The 21,609-nt window shown below is 43.5% G+C and overlaps 1 protein-coding gene across 1 annotated transcript in view; it reads right to left on the reverse strand.

Annotated features, from left to right (window-relative positions):
• Nucleotides 1-11,780: 11,780 nt before the first annotated feature.
• The window catches only part of PIGG (phosphatidylinositol glycan anchor biosynthesis class G (EMM blood group)), an 81,820-nt gene continuing 71,991 nt past the window's right edge, over nt 11,781-21,609 (reverse strand). Inside the window, exon 13 of the mRNA XM_081319388.1 lies at nt 11,781-12,355. Within this exon, the coding sequence (XP_081175514.1) occupies nt 12,139-12,355 (217 nt within the window). The 3' untranslated portion in view covers nt 11,781-12,138. The remainder of the gene's footprint in view (nt 12,356-21,609) is intronic.

The following is a 21,609-nucleotide window of genomic DNA, read 5'->3' on the forward strand; positions in this document are numbered from 1 at the left end:
CCTAATGTTCACCAATTAGTATCAAGTAATACTCACAAGACAGCAGAGAAAAATAAATACAGGAAGTTCTCAACTTACAATTCGTTTATTGACTGTTTGGAGTGACAACAGCACTGAAAAAAGTGACTTATGACCATTTTTCAGACTTACGACACTTCCAGCACCCCTATGGTCATGTGATCAAAATTCAGACATTTGGCAACTGACTCATATTTATGACGGCTGCAGTGTCCCAGGGTCATGTGATCACCTTTTGTGACCTTCTGACAAGCAAGGTCAATGGGGAAGCCAGATTCACTTAGCAATCATGTGATTCACTGCAGTTGTTCAACTGTGGCAAGATGATGGGGCAAAGCTCACCAACTGTCTTGCTTAGCAACATAAATTTTGCTAATCAATCATGGTCGTAAGTTAAGGATTATCTGTATTCCTCATAACAAATCAGGAGGTAATGAATACTGTAAAGCTGAAAAATTTTGTTGGTGGTGACACTAGAATCTAAGTCTTTAAGATTATAAAGCAGGGGTGTCAAACTCGATTTCATTGAGGGCCACATCAGCATTGCGGTTGCCCTCAGGGGGCCGGGTGGGTATGGCCAGGGTGGGCGTGGCCTACTGGGTGGGCATGGCTAGAGTGCATATGGCCTACTGGGTGGGCATGGCCAGCTCTACATCGTTCGCATCAAGGGTGCCTATGGGGGCCTGGGCAGAAGTGGGACAGATCTGAGGGTCTCTGGCAGGAGGAGGGTCTCTGGGCCAGGGCCAAGGCAGTGGGGGCCGTTCCCTCACTCTTTCCAGGATGGCTTCATGGGCCGCATGAAACCACTTCGCGGGCCGCATCCGGCCCCCGCGCCTTGTGTTTGACATGTCTGTTATAAAGACTCAGTAAAAAACATTGGCCAACCTGATACTGTATTGAGAAAGAGACCTTTACACAAACTCACAGCCAGCGCAAGATTTAACTCTGAAGGGAAAAAAGTAATTGTCAGACAGCATGGATGATCTTGGTGCACATATAAAAATACTGTATGTACAACATTTATACATTAGGTGGATTCTTTTTTTTCTAAACTTGAGGTACAGTGAGTGAAGTCATCCATGAGATAACTTTAAAATTAATCATACATTGTACTCACAACTATTTTTTTGTATGAATATTAGTAATCCACAGCACATTAGTACACCAGGGTTTTATCAGAACTTACCCAGTATGCCATCTGCACTGTTGTTATTGAGCAACAGTATACAGTATTCGCACCGAGTTGGGCTTAGTTTCTATTAATCTTGTGTATGTAATATAGTATTTGAGAATTTGTGTTCACATTTTTCAATCCAGCCTTCTGTAGCTGTTCATCAGCACAGTAGCCTGTTCTTTCAGATAATTTCTATCCCTTTTTTTAATAGTCTAGGAGAATTTCTACTCCCTGGTTTATATTGTAGGATGGATTTTATGTGCATCACTTAGAAGAACTGCAGATGAAGGGCCAAATAAGGTTCTTCCACATCCCGTTAACTGCCTTTCTTCTTCTTTACTTAAATCCTCCACTCCATTTATTCCACAAATTCTCTTCTGCTTGATTAAGTCTGAGCTATGACTGCAGAATTTCTGTTGGCGTACATCTCCTTGGCTACCTCCTTCGTTGTGAATGGTCTCCAGCTCTTGAGATCTCATCACTTCAGTCCTTTCATGAGATTAACCAATATTGGAAAAAGTATATGTTCCAATAAGCTTGGTTTTTTTATTTGGCCCTTGTCAGTCTAAACAAGTAACAACCACCTGGCCAACCATTTTGGCCTCAGAAACTAAGCAGGGTCAGAGCTGGTAAATATTTACATGAGAAGCCTTCAAGAAATAACAGGATGGTGGACTACATTTAGAAACTGAAAAGACATCCTGGAAGGAGGCAAGGCAAGCCAGGTCTGTATTGTTGCCAAGGAAAATATTTGGCTATCTTCTTTAAGTGCCCAGGGACTGTGAATGATTGAAAGGAGATTTTTTCCCCCTTTTAGATCCTGGAAAAATGAGAGGCTTCCAGATTTTCTGTGACTAAAAAGCAAGATACATTTCTGTGAAATGAGAGGTGACCAAGATCCAAGTTAATAAGAAATTTTATTTAAACAGAACAAATTTTCCCAAGAAACCATAAAATTGCCCAGCAAAAGAAAATATAAATTAGAGAGAACTAAGTTGGGGAAATCTTTGTAGCAGTCCCCTTCCTTCCAAAATGAAAGACAAAACTCTAAGGAAAGCTCACTCTCAGCGATGACAGCACAGACATCCACAACCCCTCCGCTGAATCACAATTTAGGACAGGCAGGAGAAAGGGACGGTTCACACAATTTATTTTCTCCAGCTCCAGCCATGGCGGCAGCAGCAAGCCAGAGGCCCAGAAGCATCTCACCCAAACTATTTCTTCTGCTCTCCTACTTGAGTTTAAATTTAGAAAGCAGGGTTCATTTCTCTCCCCCCCCCCCCACTTCTTTTCAGAAGACACCCCACCTCCCACCTCCCAACTTTAAAATCTTTCTCTGGCACACCCGTTCCAGACTGCAAAAATCCTGAAGACCACTGACTTAACTTGTTCATGTGACAAGCTGGCATGGGAATGGAGGTACAGCAGTGCCAGTGGCTTCATTATGACACAGCTGGGAAAGGTCCAAGCCAAAAAAGCTTGCAGAATTTGAATGGAAAAACAAAAACTTATGCAGACTTCATTCCTGCTTGCGTTTCTTAGTTATGGCTCAGCTGTATCAAAATCACTTACTGGTTAAAAACTTCCTGTAGATCAAAATAGGAAACCATGGATTGATGTTGTGAGTTTGCAGTCATTAAAATAATGCATCTACTCTGGGGTCCCCAACCCCCAGTCTATGGCCCATTCGGAACCAGGCCACACAAACAGTGGGCGAGTGTTTGCAGCTCCACTTGTATGAGTGGTGGGTGCACACGCTCTTGTGCAAAACTCTATTTGTGCAAGTAGCAGGCACCTGCTGCTTGAGTGGAACCATTCCCTCTGTCCCCCTCCCCACTGCTGCCACCACCAGGCCACAAAGCCAGAAAGCTGACTGAGGAATTCTGGGAGTTGAAGTCCACAAGTCTTAAAGCAGTCAAGTTTGGAGACCCCGATCTACACTATGCAGATTGTGATAAAAGCCATTTGTCTGCTTTTCCAACCTCCATAACAGAACAGACCAAACCATTTCTGCACCTCTAGGCTAACTTTGGTAACTAAACTATAGTTTTATTTTAGGTCATTTTACGATTTTTAATAGGATCAAGACAAAAAAAACCTCCACAATTAGTAAGGGAGGTCTTTGTCTGTGCTGAAATAAAATTGTTAGGCATATGATGATAGCCTACATATTGGGTTGGAAATATATAAGCCATGATGATGTTGTAACTTTAAGAAGGTAATTGATCCATGGACGTGTGAGGTTGCTCATGGCCATAAGAGGGAGCTAGAAACATAGATTCTCTCTCTCACTGGATCTCTCTGAATATCTGAATTTGCTGATCGCTCTATTATTGATTTTTTGCTCTGTATCTGCATAACTGTGTTTTTGACCTCTGGACTGGTAAGAAGACTTTGTATTAGGATTTGTACTTGGACTGTTATTTTTGTGTATGACCTGGACTGATTATTTTGACTGTGCATTTTTGATTTTACACCACCTTAAAGTAAACTACTTTCTATTTTCACAACTCAGCGTATCTTGTGGTTACTGTGATCTTTTACTGCTCTCAATACCCTTCCTTGTCTGTGCAACTCCTTGGTAGCACAAGGAGACCTCTGCACAACAATACCTAACACTGGTTATGGGACCAGGCCTGTACTGAGAGTAAGTACACACAGTAACATAGCTGAATTTGTGTTAGCTATTTGGTGTAAAATGGCACAAGAACAGTTGTCAGGCATCTCCTGGATAACCCGGTTGGATGGGACAAACTATGTTTCCTGGTCCACAAAATGTTGCTTGCTTTTGCGCAAGGAAGGACTATGGACTGTAGTTAACAACCCACCAGATACTACTGCTTGGGATCCAGATGACGAGGACGATGCAAAGAAGATAGACAACTTTTTAAAGGAAACAATGAGAAAGCTCTTTGCATTATTGGACTAACACTGAATGACCAGCAGCTTGTCCATATTCGTGGTGAGGAGTCTGCTGCTAAGTGTTGGAACATTTTGCGAAGGCTTTATGTTTGAGACAGTGTGGGTGCACATATACACCTTACACGCAAGCTGTTTAGAATTTGTCTGCAAAAGAATGGAGATATGTTGACCCATTTGAACTACATGAAGGCAACTTTTCAAGAGCTTCATGAAAAGGAGCTGATTTTTTTGGAGTTGCATCAGGTCTACATTATTTTGTCCTCTTTGGATGAAAGTTATGACGAGTATGTTTCTTCTTTGGAAGTCCTAACCAGAGAGGAACTGACTTTGACTAAGAAAAACTAAAATGAATAGAAGCTGTTTCAGTGAAGAGTCATGATTATTATAGTACTTAACGTTTGTCTTCTATAGGAAAAAAAATTCTTCTCCTGGCCAAAGAGAAATACAGTTATGGTTACTTTTAATATAACCAAAAGAAATTTTTTAAATTTTTAAATTTTAATCCCATTTATATCCCGCCCTTCTCCGAAGACTCAGGGCGGCTTACAATTTAAGCACAAACCAATGTGCTTAGCAATAGCCTTCATTCTATGTATATGCCTGCTTATTAGGGCTTTTGGGGCCCCCCAAGCGGCATTATTACAAAGTCAGCTTATTGCCCCCAACAATCTGGGTCCTTCAGGATGGTTTTGTCAGCACCGCTTCAGGATGGTTTTGTCATGCCCATAGCCAAGACATGAAATGAGCTTGCCAAGGAAAACAGGGGGGGAAAAATCAAAGACTAATTTCTGGAGTTCATTGGGAGTCTAGCAGCAAGAATATTCATTCCACTGTAAAACCTCAGTCCCTGATTAGAAATTAAGTACGGCAAAATTCTTCCTGGCCAGTAATTTCAGTCTCTGCGCCGCTGGTGATCCACCACTGTAAAGAAAGCACACACGGCTGCTGTGATGAAAGTGTGTATTCCCTCATAGAGAGGTTTTGGTGAAAAGACGCTCCAGATAAAGAGATGGTATCGGAGTCCCGTGATCAGAATAATATATACTGCAACTGGGATGGAACGCAACAGGGCATAACAGAAACAGCCATGCCCAATCGCTGCAGGATTACTGTAGTATTTAAGAAAAAAAGAGCACAAAACACAATTTGTTTACATTTTAGTCCTGTGGTAAATTTTATATTCCATTTAAAAAGTATGGTTGAAAACAAAATATGAAACCACATCTTAGATTACTGCAATGCGTTATACGTAGGGCTGCCCTTGAAGAGTAGTCGGAAACCATTGACAGCCTTAATGTCCATGGATATGGCTACTTAAATTTTTAAATTTAAATTGCAAAGCTTTTATCTATTTGGCAAAACTGTTTATGTTTATTTCCCAGGTAATATAAAAAAATGTCTCATTCCAGCCATATTTGTGTGTGCAAATATTATTGATTTCTACAATCTCAAATGCAGGGGATTATTGTTAATATTCAAAACAAGTAGCTGGCTACTTTCCTTCATTCAAATTACCTGCAATACTGCAAGGTGTGGCAAGCATCTCAAAAATATTAAGTTTCCAGATCCAACTGGAAACTTATGCAACTGTTGCCACTTAGTAAAATTATGTTAACAAGATAGGAGTTGCTTAGCCGAAAGCTTCAGATTAGGTGGGATCTCCTAGGTTTTCTGGCCTAGTATTACTTTAAAAAGGTAAAGGTAAAGGCTCCCCTGCACATGCGTGCTAGTCGTTTCCAACTCTAGGGTCCGGTGCTCATCTCCATTTCAAAGCCGAAGAGCCAGCGCTTGTCTGAGAACGTTTCCGTGGTCATGTGGCCGGCATGACTAGATGCCAAACGCGCACAGAACGCTGTTACCGTCCCTATTTTTCTACTTGCATTTTTACATGCTTTCGAACTGCTAGGTTGACAGAAGCTGGGACGAGTAACAGGTGCTCACTCTGTTACGCAGCACTCAGGATTGGACCTGCCAAACTGCCGATCTTCTGATCGAGAAGCTCAGCGTCCTAACCCACTGAACCACCGCGTCCCTAAAGTATTACTTTAGCCTTGGGTAATTTTGTTGTGTTTCTGCACCACGGTATTTTGACTCTTCTGTCACTGTTAAAGCAGAATTTCATATCTTCAGAGGCTCATTGTAACCCTGCGTGAGTCAGTGTTCTAGGCTTACTTCCCTCCTATCAGGAATCATACATGAATAAAAATCTGCTGGAGGCACACAGTCTTTAAAATGTAGTGTTGTTTTTTTTTTTTAAAAAGGGGGGAGTAGGGGAAAATAACCCAACTGTATTTGCCAGAGACACATTATTTGTTTGTCACTGCTTACCGTTCCAATCATTTTCAATAACACGTAAACAATCAAATGCTTTCGGAGCAGTTTTAAACAATGAAACATACAGCTGCAAATACACAGATGCTTCGAAAATCATTGTTAGCCCTTTTGTATAGCTTTTAATTCTATCTTTGGAGAAAGGCATAAAAAGATTCTCTAAATCATAACTGCTTAGAGCATTTACTTTCCAAAGCACACCCCAAGCATTAAGTCTTATACATTTCTCTTGAACATGAAAGAATCCCAAATAAATAGTGTGTTAATTTGGACATGATTTGAGAGTGCAATCAGTATGCTATTTAAACTTAGCCTTCCTCTCACATACACATAAAATCAAGCATGAACCGGGATGATTCTAACTATAAGTGCGGGATGGATGTCCTTGTGATGTCTCACTCCCTGCAACTAGGATCACAATATCAGTACTGAGCAAACTGCGCAGTTCAACCCTTAAGCAAAAAATTCAAGCTTGGTTCGGATCAGCTTGTATCACTGGCATTGCTGAAGAAATTAGCATTTAGAGAGGCTTAAAAAACATCCTTGAATCAAGCTTGACTTCTGTGAGTATATCTATGAGGTTTTCTTGGCAAAATTACAGAAGTGTCTTTCCATCTTTTCCCTGGATGTTCTTATTTTATACTTTCCGCTGTTCCAACAGCCCTGGAATTCTCAAGTAGTTCTCCATCCAAAACTAACCAGGTTTGAGCCTGCTTAACTTCCCAAATCAGCCATATTCATCTATACATAAATTTGTAAACATGAAGAATACCAATATCAAGAATACTCTGGAGATAACAAGTTACCATAAACTGCATATAAATATAATTCTTTAAAAAAAAACAAAAAAAACCCTGGACATTGTAATTCTTATTTTACACAAAGCTTGTTATCAGCTACAGGTGTACTGACATTTTTTGACAGGAAGGCAATAACATATAATAATATAACATTTTCATTCCAAGTTTCAACTATAAAAATAATGAAATTAGGTGCTTTTTCCTACAAAACTTTCCATTAATGCTCATAAGAAATTTCATACACAATTTTATATATGACAGCAGTCATGCCTTGATAGACCTCTTTCAGATTCTTGGACTGCTGTTTTTGAGGAAAAATATAATCAAAGCAAATTACAGGCAACTATTTAAGTTACATTCATACAACTGCTATGGGTATATTACATATATATAATCACTAGTTCTGAACAGCTTGTAAAACTGTGGGCTGAGAGAGAGAGAAAGAGAGAGGAGACACACATGCAGGCACCTGGTTTGGGGAAAATAATATTTTAAGATGCATTGCACAACTTCCACCCCCCTCAAGTCTGGGATCTGCTCTTAGGGTTGGAAACATGATTCTGCATAGCCCTCAGCCTGAAACAGGGATCTGGCTTTGGAACACACAGCTTCCTTCCCTCAAGCCAGATCCCGGCTTTGAATATCAAACATTATCATTTCCACCATCTTTCCTATGCTAAATCCTGGATTATGGGGAGACATTATAGGTATGATTTCAAAATGAGTGTCGGAAAGCAAAAGTTAAAGGAGGAAGCGTATAAAACACCACCTCCAATCCCACTGCAAATGTCTTCATATATGAATACTTTGTTGAAACAAATACAGGTTGATTTACAATCATTTGTTCAGCAATTACGATGGAGCTGGGGGAAAAAATGGACTTATGACTAGTGCCCAAAGTTACAGCCCTTGAAAAGCTCCACAGTAAACGTGATAAAAATTCAGGTACTTGGCAGCCTGCCTGCACTTACAATCACTGGGGCAATGCAACTTCACCCTCATATCTCCCCCTTCCTCCACAGGAGCATTCATGGGTGCCAGCACCCCAGGCCACTACTTGAGCCCCAGCACCATCACTGAGAGATGTTGCCTCAAGCCCCACACGGTGGTCACCCCAATGTCATTGCACAAAGCCTGTATTCCGAAGGGTCTGCCACACCCAATGGACGTGTGGTGTGTGTGTGTGTGTGTGTGTGTGTGTGTGTGTGTGTGTGTGTGTGTCCAGCAAGTGAATGGAGATGACGGGACCCTCTTTCTCCTCCCGCCCCCTTTTCCTAAGAAACTGACCTCGTTCCTCTGCTTTTTTGGATGCATTCTCAGAGGGGGAGGGAAAAGAGACTCAATAAAAGTTGTTCACACCCCCATTTTCATGATTTTTCAGAAAGCCTCTGGAATAGCCATTCTGGAAACTGAGTGCCCGTTCTCATGAGATATGGGGTACATCCGGTGGCAGCTGCCTGAAACAGCTGAAGGCCCCAGGATTCGACTTGTTCCAGGGGCTCCTCTGATTTTCAACTGCACTGTAGCAAGCTCCCCAACTTGCACTGTAGCCCACAGAGGGCCTCCAGCATCCCCTACACTCCTTACCTGGGACTCCCTGCACTTAATGACCCATGATCCTGAGTTAACAATGGCAACCTGGAGTGCTGGGATTATGGTCATTAAGAGAAGCAGCCATGTGAGCTCTCACTTTATGACCACATCGGTCAATCTCAATTGTGGCTGTAAATGGAGGACTACCTGCACAGAGGTAGTCCTTGACTTACTGCCATGCATTTAGTGACTATGAAGAGGTTACAATGGCACTGGAAAAAGTGATTCACAACTGGTTTTCACACTTATGACCGTAGCAACATCCCCATGGTCAGGTCGTCAACATTTGGGGGATTGGCAAGTGGCCTGGATTTATTTTTATTTATTTATTTTATTTTTATTACATTTATATCCCGCCCTTCTCCGAAGACTCAGGGCGGCTTACAAGCTTAGCAGTAGCCTTCATTCTATGTATATGCCTGCTTGTTAGGGCTTTCACACACACCCCAAGCGGCATTATTACAAAGTCAGCTTATTGCCCCCAACAATCTGGGTCCTCATTTTACCTACCTCAGAAGGATGGAAGGCTGAGTCAACCTTGAGCCTGGTGGGATGCGAACCTGCACTAATTGCAGGCAGCTGGTGTTACTTAAGGAGGCATTAGCCCACTGCTCCACCAAGGCTTTAATTTATGACTGTCCTGCCATCATGTGATCACCATTTGCAACCTTCCCAGCCGACAAGCAAAGTCAATAGAAGCCAAATTCACTTAACAATTGCATGATTTGCTTAACAACTGCAGAGATTCACTTAACAACTGTGACAAAGTCGCAAAATGAGACACAACTCACTTAACAGTTGACTTGCTTAGCAGTGGAAACCTTGGGCTCAATTCATGGTTATAAGTCAAAAACTCCCTCTGATCCCCAAAGGTGCGAATCAATTTCGGAATCTTTTTCGCTTTGAGTTTTGGGCTCCCACTTAACCAAAAGGAAAGCAATCAGAATACGCTCTTTCATAGGTTTTGAAAGCTTCGCTGCTCAGCTTTGGGGGGGAAATAATGAATAAGGATATGAATACTTACAAAAGAAAGGATTAATATTTAGGAAATGAGAAATCAGGAAGGCTAGTAAATAAAATGACAACATGCCACTCTGGCAAAAGATAAAAATTTCACCTTTAAAATCATAAAGGTTTGAAAGGCTTCCATTCAGCAAGAACAAGAGCAGTACCAAGAACTGAACACAAGAGCGAGAGCTTCAGAGACATTCCTGTTCTAACATTCATAGCCACATTGATCTGGGTGATGCAAGGGCCCGTCTCCACTCCAGTTATTTATTTTATTTATTTTTATTTTTATTACATTTATATCCCGCCCTTCTCCGAAGACTCAGGGCGGCTTACAAGCTTAGCAGTAGCCTTCATTCTCTGTATATGCCTGCTTGTTAGGGCTTTCACACACCCCCAAGCGGCATTAGGAGTTAGGAGTGAGCTGTGATCTTGTCCCTCTCTACTGACTATTTTAACCGTGCTGAACTAAGTGTCAGCACGGAGTGATACAGGTAGTCCTCAACCTACGATCACAAGCGGCTCCAAAATTTACGTTTTTGTTAAGAGAGACATTTGTTGAGTGAATTTTGCCCCATTTTATGACCTTTCTTGCCACAATTGTTAATTGAATCAAAGCAGTTGTGAAGTTAGTAACACGGTTGTTAAGTGAAGCTGGTTTACCCATTGACTTTGCTTGCCAGAAGGTTGCAAAAGCAGATCATTATGATCCCGGGAAATTGGAATCACCATAAATATGACTCAGTTGCCAACTGTCTGAATTTTGATCATGTAATAACAACAACAATAATGATAATAATGATGATGATGTTAGAAGGGACCTTGGAGGTCATCTAGTCCAACCCCCTGCTCAGGCAGGAAACCCTATACCATTTCAGACAAGTGGCTTTTCAGTCTCTTCTTAAAAACTTCCAGTGTTGGAGCATTTACCACTTCTGGAGGCAGGTTGTTCCACTGGTTAGTTGGTTCTGTCAGGAAATTTCTCCTTAGTTCTAGGTTGCTTCTCTCCTTGACTAGTTTCCATCCGTTGCTTCTTGTCCTGCCTCCAGGTGCTTTGGAGAATAGCTTGACTCCCTCTTCTTTGTGGCAGCCCCTGAGATATTGGAAGACTGCTATCATGTCCCCCCTCGCTCTTCTCTTCCTTCTCTTCATGTGACCACGAGGAGGCTGCCAATGGTCGTAAGTGTGAGAAATGGTCATAAGTCACTTCTTTCAGTGATGCTGTACCTTGTAACAGTCACTAAAATAACTGTTGTAAGTCGAGTTGAGTGGTGCACTAGGAGCAGGAAGACCCAGGTTTAGTTCTTGCTTAGACATGAAAGCTTGCTGGTTGATTTTGAACCTAATCCTAACCCTCCTGGTCCTAAGCATGGCCCGGCTCTACAACAACCTGGAGTGATAAACAGCAGCTCTTACTGCAGGGGTGTCAAACTCAATTTCATTGAGGGCCGCATCAGCATTGCGGTTGCCCTCAGGGGGCCGGGTGGGTATGGCCAGGGTGGGCGTGGCCTACTGGGTGGGCGTGGCTAGAGTGCGTATGGCCTACTGGGTGGGCGTGGCCAGCTCTACATCGTTCGCATCAAGGGTGCCTATGGGGACCTGGGCTGGAGTGGGACAGATCTGAGGGTCTCTGGCAGGAGGAGGGTCTCTGGGCCAGGGCCAAGGCAGTGGGGGCCATTCCCTCACTCTTTCCAGGATGGCTTCACGGGCCGCATGAAACCACTTCGCGGGCCGCATCCGGCCCCTGCGCCTTGTGTTTGACATGTCTGTCTTACTGCATTGATAGCTTCGCTGGAACTAGGCAAAGCACAATGCAAACACAAGCGGACCCTGTAATTATGTAGGATTAACACTAAGAACCACAAGACATTTATTCATACTGAAGAGGTCAGTATAGGTTTTTAATTGTAGTTAAACCTAATTACATTCCAGCATACTCCAATGTTTGCCCTGCTTCAGGTCCCAGTATAAGGATTCCAAATTTAGAAAGGCACTAGATCTGACACTGGAAGGGGAAGCAGGAGATTGTACAACATTCATATAACAAAGCTAATCCGGCCATTCTCTCTCCCAGCCACCTACACTTCAAGCACCGCTTCAGGATGGTTTTGTCATGCCCGTAGCCAAGACATGAAATGAGCTTGCCAAGGAAAACAGGGGGGGGGGGGGGGAAATCAAAGACTAATTTCTGGAGTTCATTGGGAGTCTAGCAGCAAGAATATTCATTCCACTGTAAAACCTCAGTCCCTGATTAGAAATTAAGTACGGCAAAATTCTTCCTGGCCAGTAATTTCAGTCTCTGCGCCGCTGGTGATCCACCACTGTAAAGAAAGCACACACGGCTGCTGTGATGAAAGTGTGTATTCCCTCATAGAGAAGTTTTGGTGAAAAGACGCTCCAGATAAAGAGATGGTATCGGAGTCCCGTGATCAGAATAATATATACTGCAACTGGGATGGAACGCAACAGGGCATAACAGAAACAGCCATGCCCAATCGCTGCGGGATTCCTGTAGTATTTAAGAAAAAAAGAGCACAAAACACAATTTGTTTACATTTTAGGCCCGTGGTAAATTTTATATTCCATTTAAAAAGTATGGTTGAAAAGAAAACAAAATATGAAACCACATCTTAGATTACTGCAATGCGTTATACGTAGGGCTGCCCTTGAAGAGTAGTCGGAAACCATTGACAGCCTTAATGCCCATGGATATGGCTACTTACAGGGCAGTACTTTCTATACACTGTGGTCCATCAGTACTGTCACGCGTATCAACCAATCAAAGATAAAGATACGTTACACCAGGGGTGTCAAACTCAATTTCATTGAGGGGCACATCAGCATTGCAGTTGCCCTTGGTGGGCCGGGTGGGTGTGGCCAGGGTGGGCGTGGCATCAAGGGTGGGCATGGCATCAAGGGTGCCAATGGGAGCCTGGGAAGGAGTGGGACAGATCTGAGGGTCTCTGGCAGAAGAAGATGGGACTGAGGCAAGTACCAAGGCATGGTCCACTGGAGGAGCCTCACTGTTCCTCTCTGGCCTTGGGGGAGGGGGTTTGGACAGTGGCATGGAGGTCAAATGCCCAGCCCAGCCGTCAAGAACCCATGGCACTAAGCCCAGCTCCACTTCCCCAAGGTGGCACCCAGCTGCACTTACCTCCTCCTCAAGGCTGCTGCTGCTGTGCTTCCTCTCCTTAGCCAGGTTGCTCATGATGGGTACGAGGGCAAAGTCAAGAGGGAGGCCCACTCCCTCTCCATGTGAGGAGACCTGGCTTTGTATCCAAAGCTTCCTTAGCAATAGGATCGGAGACCCCCCAGGATAGGCCAGGAGGAGGGGGCAAGGGGATGGTGAAAGGGCAGCAGGGCAGGACTAAGGCAGGACTTCCCTCAGACCCTCCTTCTCCCTCCCTCCCTCCCTCCCTCCCTCCCTCCCTCCCTTCCTTCCTTCCTTCCTTCCTTCCTTGAACAGATTGGTAGGAATATATTTGAGATGAGGGAGGGAGAAAAACAGGCAAGAAACACAGCTGGGGAAGTGTCATCCTTCATGAGGAATGAAGAAATGCACCATCGCCTGGAAGTGGCCAGCACATGGCCCTCGCCTACTTCACATATCCGGCTTGGTGGGCTGTGGGGGAGGGGATGCCATGAGCAGCATGAGAGTCGATGTTACCTGCACAATGCTGCCCAGCCCCCAGCCTGCCCAGTTTTGGCAGGCAGTGGGGCGCTGAGCTGAGTGCCATGAATCTGAAGAGAAGCGCAATGCTGCCCAGGCCCTAGCCTGCCCAAAGTAGGCAGGGTCATATGCTGGCCACTTCCAGGCGATGGTGCATTTCTTCATTCCTCACAAAAGGTGATACCTCCCTAGCGTGTGCCCAGGGGGCAGTGCCGACGCAGCATGGGCCAGTCCCTCACTGTTTCCAGATGGCCTTGTGGAGCTAAGACTGAATGCATTTCAGCATAGATGACCACCACAAAATTGTAGATTGGCTTCTGGCTGGCCTGGGCCGGGGCCAAGGCAGCGGGAGCCGTTCCCTCACTGTTTACAGGATGGCTTCGCGGGCCACATGGAACCACTTCGCGGGCCGGATCTGGCTCCCGGGCCTTGTGTTTGACATGTCTGCGTTACACTGACCATGATTCCTGACGACTCCATTCATAAAGTATTCCTGGCAGTATTACAAAAGCAGTTTGCTACAACCTTCTTCCAAAATGTCCCCCCCCCCAACTTCTCCATTTTGCAAACAATCTTTGAATTCCAAGTCCATCTCCTGTCTGAGTAGTAACTTGGGCCAACCATGGTTAGTCATTATGACAGCTAAAGTCAGCTTCGTGCTACTAGGTAGTATTTTAGGATTAGATGGGGGATTTGAGACCAGATCTTTCCTGACCCCAGGAAAGACAAGCACTTGTGTCACACTGCCTCTGAAAACAATTGGTAGCACTGAACAGGCGTAGTCCATATATAAAACTCCTGCAAGGTTTGGTTTTTTCCTTTTATAAAAGTACCTTATTTCTTGTACAGTGCTTGCACCATTTTAAGACAGCGATGGCAGAGAAATCCTAGTAATAAATATTGTTTGGTTGATCTTCCAGCTATCCTTATGGCAAGACTAGGTAAGGATTTATTTCTTAATGGCTTGACGCCTAGATACAACAGATAGCCATTCATCTGTGACAAATGACCCTCCGCACAGCAGAGTGAAGCAAACGCCTCCTAACACTTTTCACACAAACAGACAAATTAAGGAGGCAGAAGTATTGCCGTGATCTCTGAGAAGACTGGCTGAAGGCTGTCTCAGGCTTAGGATAATCTGGGGGAAGCAATTACATCAGAAAGCAATCATACAGATCAGGAGTCTCCAACGTTTCCCATTCGGTGGACCAGTGGAGGGAAGGGAGGGAGGATGATTCCCTGCGAGCGGCAGGCTCGCATGCATGTGCAGTTCCATTTGCGCAAGTGGAGCCGCAAACGCACACCTGCACACTCGCCACTTGCGCAGCCCGGTTCTGATATCAGGCATGGGGCCCCATGATATATAGATTTTAAAATTAATTTTGAAAACTGTAAATGAAGAAAACTATCGATGTTTGGAATGTGACACTTTATGGCAATGGCTTCTTTGATGCACCCCATCCTTTTTTTATTTATATTTTTAAAGTCTATTCACAACAGGACTCCCCAACACACACACACACACACGCCCCCCCCCGGGGCCGTGAGCCATTCAGAACCGGGACATGGAAGCAGCAGGTGAGCACATATGCGTGCACGCATCTGCACTTGCACAAGCAACGGGCAAGAACATGCACGGATCTTTCATTTGCGTGAGTGGAGTGCACGCTCACCTGCTTACATAAATGGAGATGCACATACGCTTGCCCACCATTCGCACGGTACCACCTTCTCTCCTCCCCGGCTGGTCAGCAAAGCCGAAAAGGTGAGGAACTCTGATCTACAGAATTAACAGTGCTGTGTACACCTCCAGGTTTTGTCTTAGCCTTTCCCCTCTTCGGGTGGTCTTGGTCTTGGACTGAACACTCCTTCCAATATATTTTGCTATACCAACCAGACCATTTTTAGGCATGGTGTAAGGCAAGTTAATGTTCATGAAATCATTTTGATTATTTGTATAAAAAAAGTCAGATGCACATTTTCCCCATGCACCTAAGCCCTCTAAATAAAGCAGCACTGGAATTTAAACTTGGTGGAGCAGTGGGCTAATGCCTCCTTAAGTAACACCAGCTGCCTGCAATTAGTGCAGGTTCGAGTCCCACCAGGCTCAAGGTTGACTCAGCCTTCCATCCTTCCGAGGTAGGTAAAATGAGGACCCAGATTGTTGGGGGCAATAAGCTGACTTTGTAATAATGCCGCTGGGGGGGGGGGGCGAAAGCCCTAATAAGCAGGCATATGCATAGAATGAAGGCTATTGCTAAGCACATTGATTTGTGCTTTAGATTGTAAGCCGCCCTGAGTCTTCGGAGAAGGGCGGGATATAAATGGGATTTTAAAAAAAACAAAACAAAACTGGAAGGCTAGGGTGAATAGCGTTATTCTGCATATACCACATACCACCGGGGAGATTTTGTGCAAGATTACCAGATAAGATTTTTAATTAATACTCAAGATTAAATTGGGCAAGTCAAAAATGACCATGAAAACTTCAAGAAGGTTATGACAGCAAAACCCCTCAATAGAATTGGCAAAGATGCATCCATCCTATTTCATTAATGAAGGCTAAACTCATCAGGATCTTGACCACCAAAACTGGCACAAAGCTTTCTCTATTCAGCTTCCACTATTTGGTTCTTCACTGTGCTCTGGTCTGCTGCTACCAACTGGCTCTTCAAGAGTTGAGAACATGTAAGCTATTCACACTCTTCCCTCATGTTGATCCTGCTCTCCCATCAATATACTCAAAAGGAGGAACAGTTAACAGAAACAATGACTTCAGCCCTTCAATTCCCATAAACGTTTGTAGAGCAGGGGTCTTCAAAGTTGGCACTTTGATGACTTGTGGACTTCAACTCCCAGAATTTCTCAGCCAGGCACACTGGCTGAGGAATTCTGGGAGTTGAAGTCCACAAGTCATAAAAGGGCAAAGTTTGAAGACCCCTGCTATAGAGCTTGTAGAACTTGTAGTAGCTTGTTTGTAGAGTCACCATTTTGTTGTTGTTAGCTGCGAAGTCGTGTCCGACTCATCGCGACCCTATGGACAACCTTCCTCCAGGCCTTCCTGTCTTCTACCATCTTCTGGAGTCCATTTAAGCTCACGCCTACTGCTTCAGTGACTCCATCCAGCCACCTCATTCTCTGTCGTCCCCTTCTTCTATTGCCCTCGATCTTTCCCAGCATTAGGCTCTTCTCCAGTGAGTCCTTCCTTCTCATTAGGTGGCCAAAGTATTTGAGTTTTAGCTTCAGGATCTGGCCTTCTAAAGAGCAGTCAGGATTGATCTCCTCTAGGACTGACCGGTTTGATCGCCTTGCAGTCCAAGGGACTCGCAGGATTCTTCTCCAGCACCATAGTTCAAAGGCCTCAATTCTTTGGCGCTCAGCCTTTCTTATGGTCCAACTTTCACTGCCATACATTGCAACTGGGAAGACCATAGCCTTGACTATACGCACTTTTGTTGACAGGGTGATGTCTCTGCTTTTTAGTGTGCTGTCTAGATTTGCCATGGCTTTCCTTCCCAGGAGCAAGCGTCTTTTAATTTCTTGGCTACAGTCCCCATCTGCAGTGATCTTGGAGCCCAGGAAAAAAAAAATCTGTCACTACCTCCATTTCTTCCCCATCTATTTGCCAGGAATTGAGAGGGCCAGATGCCATGATCTTGGTTTTCTTAATGTTAAGTTTCAACCCAAGTTTTGCACTCTCCTTCTTCACCCGCAACAAGAGGCTCTTTAGTTCTTCTTCACTTTCTGCCATTAGAGTGGTATCATCTGCGTATCTTAGGTTGTTGATATTTCTTCCAGCAATCTTAATTCCAACTTTTGATTCATCTAGCCCTGCCTTTCTCACGATGTGTTCTGCATATAAGTTAAATAGGCAGGACGACAGTATACAGCCTTGCCGGACTCCTTTCCCAATTTTGAACCAATCAGTGGTTCCGTGTCCAGTTCGCACTGTTGCTTCTTGACCCGCATATAGGTTTCTCAAGAGAGAAATAAGATGGTCTGGTACTCCCATCTCTTTAAGAACTTGCCACAGTTTGTTATGATCCACACAATCAAAGGCTTTAGCATAGTCAATGAAGCAGAAGTAGATGTTTTTCTGGAACTCCCTAGCTTTCTCCATGATCCAGCATATGTTAGCAATTTGATCTCTAGTTCCTCTGCCTCTTCGAAATCCTGCCTGTACTTCTGGTAGTTCTCGATCCACATACTGCTGAAGTCTAGCTTGTAGGATTTTAAGCATGACTTTACTAGCATGAGAAATGAGTGCAATGGTGCGATAGTTTGAACATTCTTTGGCACTGCCTTTCTTTGGAATTGGAATGTAAACTGATCTTTTCCAATCCTGTGGCCACTGTTGAGTTTTCCAAATTTGCTGGCAAATTGAGTGTAGCACTTTTACTGCATTGTCTTTTAAGATTTTGAATAGCTCAGCTGGAATACTGTCACTTCCACTAGCTTTGTTGTTGCTCAGCTTTTCTAAGGCCCACTTCACTTCACATTCTAGGATGTCTGGCTCGAGGTCAGTGACCACCTCATTGTGATTATCTGGGACGTTAAGCTCATTCTTGTATAGTTCTTCTGTGTAATTTTGCCACCTCTTCTTAATCTCTTCTGCCTCTGTTAGGTCTCTGCCATTTTGGTCCTTTATCATGCCCATTTTTGCATGGAATGTTCCCTTCATCTCTCCAATTTTCTTGAAAAGATCTCTGGTCCTCCCTATTCTATTGTTTTCTTCTATTTCTTTGCACTGTTCATTTAAGAAGGCATTCTTATCTCTTCTAGCTATTCTCTGGAATTCTGCATTCAATTGGGCATATCTATGTTTTTCTCCCTTGCCTTTCGCTTTCCTCCTTTCCTCAGCTATTTGCAAAGCTTCCTCAGACAGCCATTTTGCTTTCTTGCATTTCTTTTTCTTTGGGATGGTTTTGGTTGCTACCTGTTGTACAATGTCGCGAACCTCTGTCCATAGTTCTTCAGGCACTCTGTCTATCAGATCTAATTCCTTAAATCTATTTGTCACCTCTACTGTATATTCAACAGGGATATGATTTAATTCATACCTGAGTGGCCTAGTGCTTTTCCCTACTTTCTTCAGTTTAAGCCTAAACTTTGCAAGGAGAAGCTCATGGTCTGAGCCACAGTCAGCTCCTGGTCTTGTTTTTACCGACTGTATAGAGCTTCTCCATCTTTGGCTGCAGAGCATATAGTCAATCTGATTTCTGTGTTGACCATCTGGTGATGTCCATGTGTAGAGCCGTCTCTTGGGTTGTTGGAAAAGAGTGTTTGCTATGACCATCGTATTCTCTTGACAAAATTCTATCAGCCTGTGCCCTGCTTCATTTTGTACTCCAAGGCCAAACTTGCCTGTTATTCCAATTATCTTTTGGCTTCCTACTTTAGCATTCCAATCTCCCATGATGATAAGGACATCATTTTTTGGTGTTACTTCTATAAGGTGCTGTAGGGCTTCATAGAACCGGTCAATTTCATCCTCTTCAGCACTGGTGGTTGGGGCATAGACTTGGACTACTGTGATATTGAATGGTTTCCCTTGGATTCGAACTGAGATCATTCTGTCATTTTGAGGATTGTATCCCAGTATTGATTTTCCTACTCTTTTATTGACTATGAAGGCTACTCCATTTGTTCTGAGGGATTCTTGCCCGCAGTAGTATACCTGATGGTCATCTGAATTAAATTCACCCATTCCTGTCCATTTTAGTTCGCTGATACCTAAGATGTCGATGTTCAGTCTTGTCATCTCTTGTTTGACCACGTCCAGCTTTCCTTGATTCATGGATCTTACATTCCAGAGTCACCATTTTACCAGCTACAAAACACACTAGGATGTCCATTCAGATTGCACTAGAATTAATACACGTGTCATCTAGCCCAAAGGCTTCTGAATATAGATGCATGTTACAAACTGGACAGCAGAGCATGGATTTAGACAACCTTGAAAATTATTTATATTTGTCAAATTTAGACCAGAATCCTATTTTCTCACCCTTCATACCTAGAGGACAGGTTAAGTGTTAGACAATAATGAGAAATATATTCCCAGGTTCTTTAAAACATTTTGTTAGCCACTTTTATAGCTACAACTCTAAAAAGTGTATCAGAAATGGATGCCTTTTATTGTCTCAGTTCTCAGAATAACAGTCAACATCTCTCTCCCAAGTGCCTGGTATGGGGTGGAATAGGAAAAGAGAGAGAGAGAGAGGTGGGATCTGCTGCAATTTGATACCTGAAATGCAGCCTTTTCAATACTGTATTCAAGTTTCCTCCCGTGACAATTTTAGCCTATTGCTGAACCTAAGTTAGCTAATGAGATCCTGGACATGCTCATCTATATGAGAAGCACTGACACCATCATGAATAAATATTTTGTGATTCTATGGTGGTGACTGCTATGGGGACTGTGACACCACAGCTTCTGCATCCTGGCAGGGCATTCATACGCAGGCTTTGCAGCTGAAAATGGAATTGCACGCTGCCCAGAAAACAGCTTATTAAATTTAACAAAAGGCTGGAGGAGGGGAGGGGGGAGAATGCTGCAGGTTTTGTAATGCAAAACAGCATTAGCACATAGGCAATCTTTCTGATGCACAGTAGGCGTCCCATACATCTGCAAAGATGAAATACCAAAGGGTTTTGGTAAACCAAATCACGTGTGGCTAGATGTACAAGCCATGAGATTTTAAAGGAACCATATGAAGAGGAAAAAGGTGCTGTAAGCCTAAAATAAAAATTATTTCCTATCAGCCATAAAGTGAAAATAATCTTCTTCTTCTTCTTCTTCTTCTTCTTCTTCTTCTTCTTCTTCTTCTTCTTCTTCTTCTTCTTCTTCTTCTACTACTACTACTACTTGTTGTCAGGTATAATAAGAAAAAAAAGGAACCATTATGATCTGCAGTAATTCAAGTGAAATCTTACGCTCTTATTTTCTGAAAGTAGAAAATAAAAAAAAACTATTCGATGTAGCTAGTGTGGTAGTAGGCTGAACTGTGAACCAGAAAGCCTGCAAAATAATATAGTTTCTCCTCTGGGCAACTCATTCACTTTGTGCAATACGGAGAGAAGAATGACTAATACAAGGGGTTGTTTACAACCCCTGCAGCATGCCAGCAACTGGTCCACATAAACAAGCCCCATCTGCAGGATGCCGGCAGCACACAAAACCACACCCCATCCGGTCTGCGGAAAAACCTCTCTCCACGGAATCGGTCCCTGGTGCTCAAAAGATTGGGGACCTCCGATTTACAAGGTTCTCCAAGGCTCTTTCGTGCGTAAAAATTGTACCAATTCTGGACCCTCACCATTGGTTTGGGGAAAATCTTTAACAGCCGAGTCAATTTCCAGTTCAGCTACTACTCCAGAGGCAACCATTTCATCTATATTCCAGTGTTTTGTCCAGAGCTATGAAATAGTGGATAGTGTCCCATTAATGGGAACTCGCCCTGATTTGCTTCACCTACCCATATAGGCAAGGCTCTGTTCTCCTATCCTCTTTGCTGGTGGATCTGAGGAGTTTTGCCTTTTCGTTTCCTCGTACTGAGACAAAAACAAAAAAGGGAGGATTTCTGCAGGCTCCATTAGTCAGCTCGAGAGAACTGGGGCGGGGGGGGCATGTTGGCTAAACTCTTGACATCAGTGGTGAGGGCACCCATGGAGCAGCATGAGTACAACTCCAAAGGGTTTGGAGATTTAAAATGCTGCGGGTGTGGAAGTGTCCTACACATTTCGGTCTGGATTGTAGCCTGGATCTGAAAAAAAGTTGCCCTGGTGGTTGCCATGAGGAATGACCTGTTCCAAGCAAAAGGGGAAAGATAGCCCTGTACCTTCTCTAGGATTTTTGAACAGCATTCAACATGATCCAGCGTTTGTACAGGGAATTTATTTATTATTTAATTATGTTTCAGGGGGATTCCAACTCCCCAACAACTTTGGATAGCTTACAGTTAAAAAGAGAATTTAGAACAGCATATAGCAAAGAAAACAAATATGACCGCTAGAAGACCAACTCCATAATATGAAAAGACCAAAATAGAATTCTAAACCAGCCTCCTAACCTAAAACCTGGGAGAACAAAC

Source organism: Vipera berus (assembly GCF_964194415.1).
Source record: "Vipera berus genome assembly, chromosome: 2".
In the NCBI taxonomy this organism is placed as follows: Eukaryota; Metazoa; Chordata; class Lepidosauria; order Squamata; family Viperidae; genus Vipera; species Vipera berus.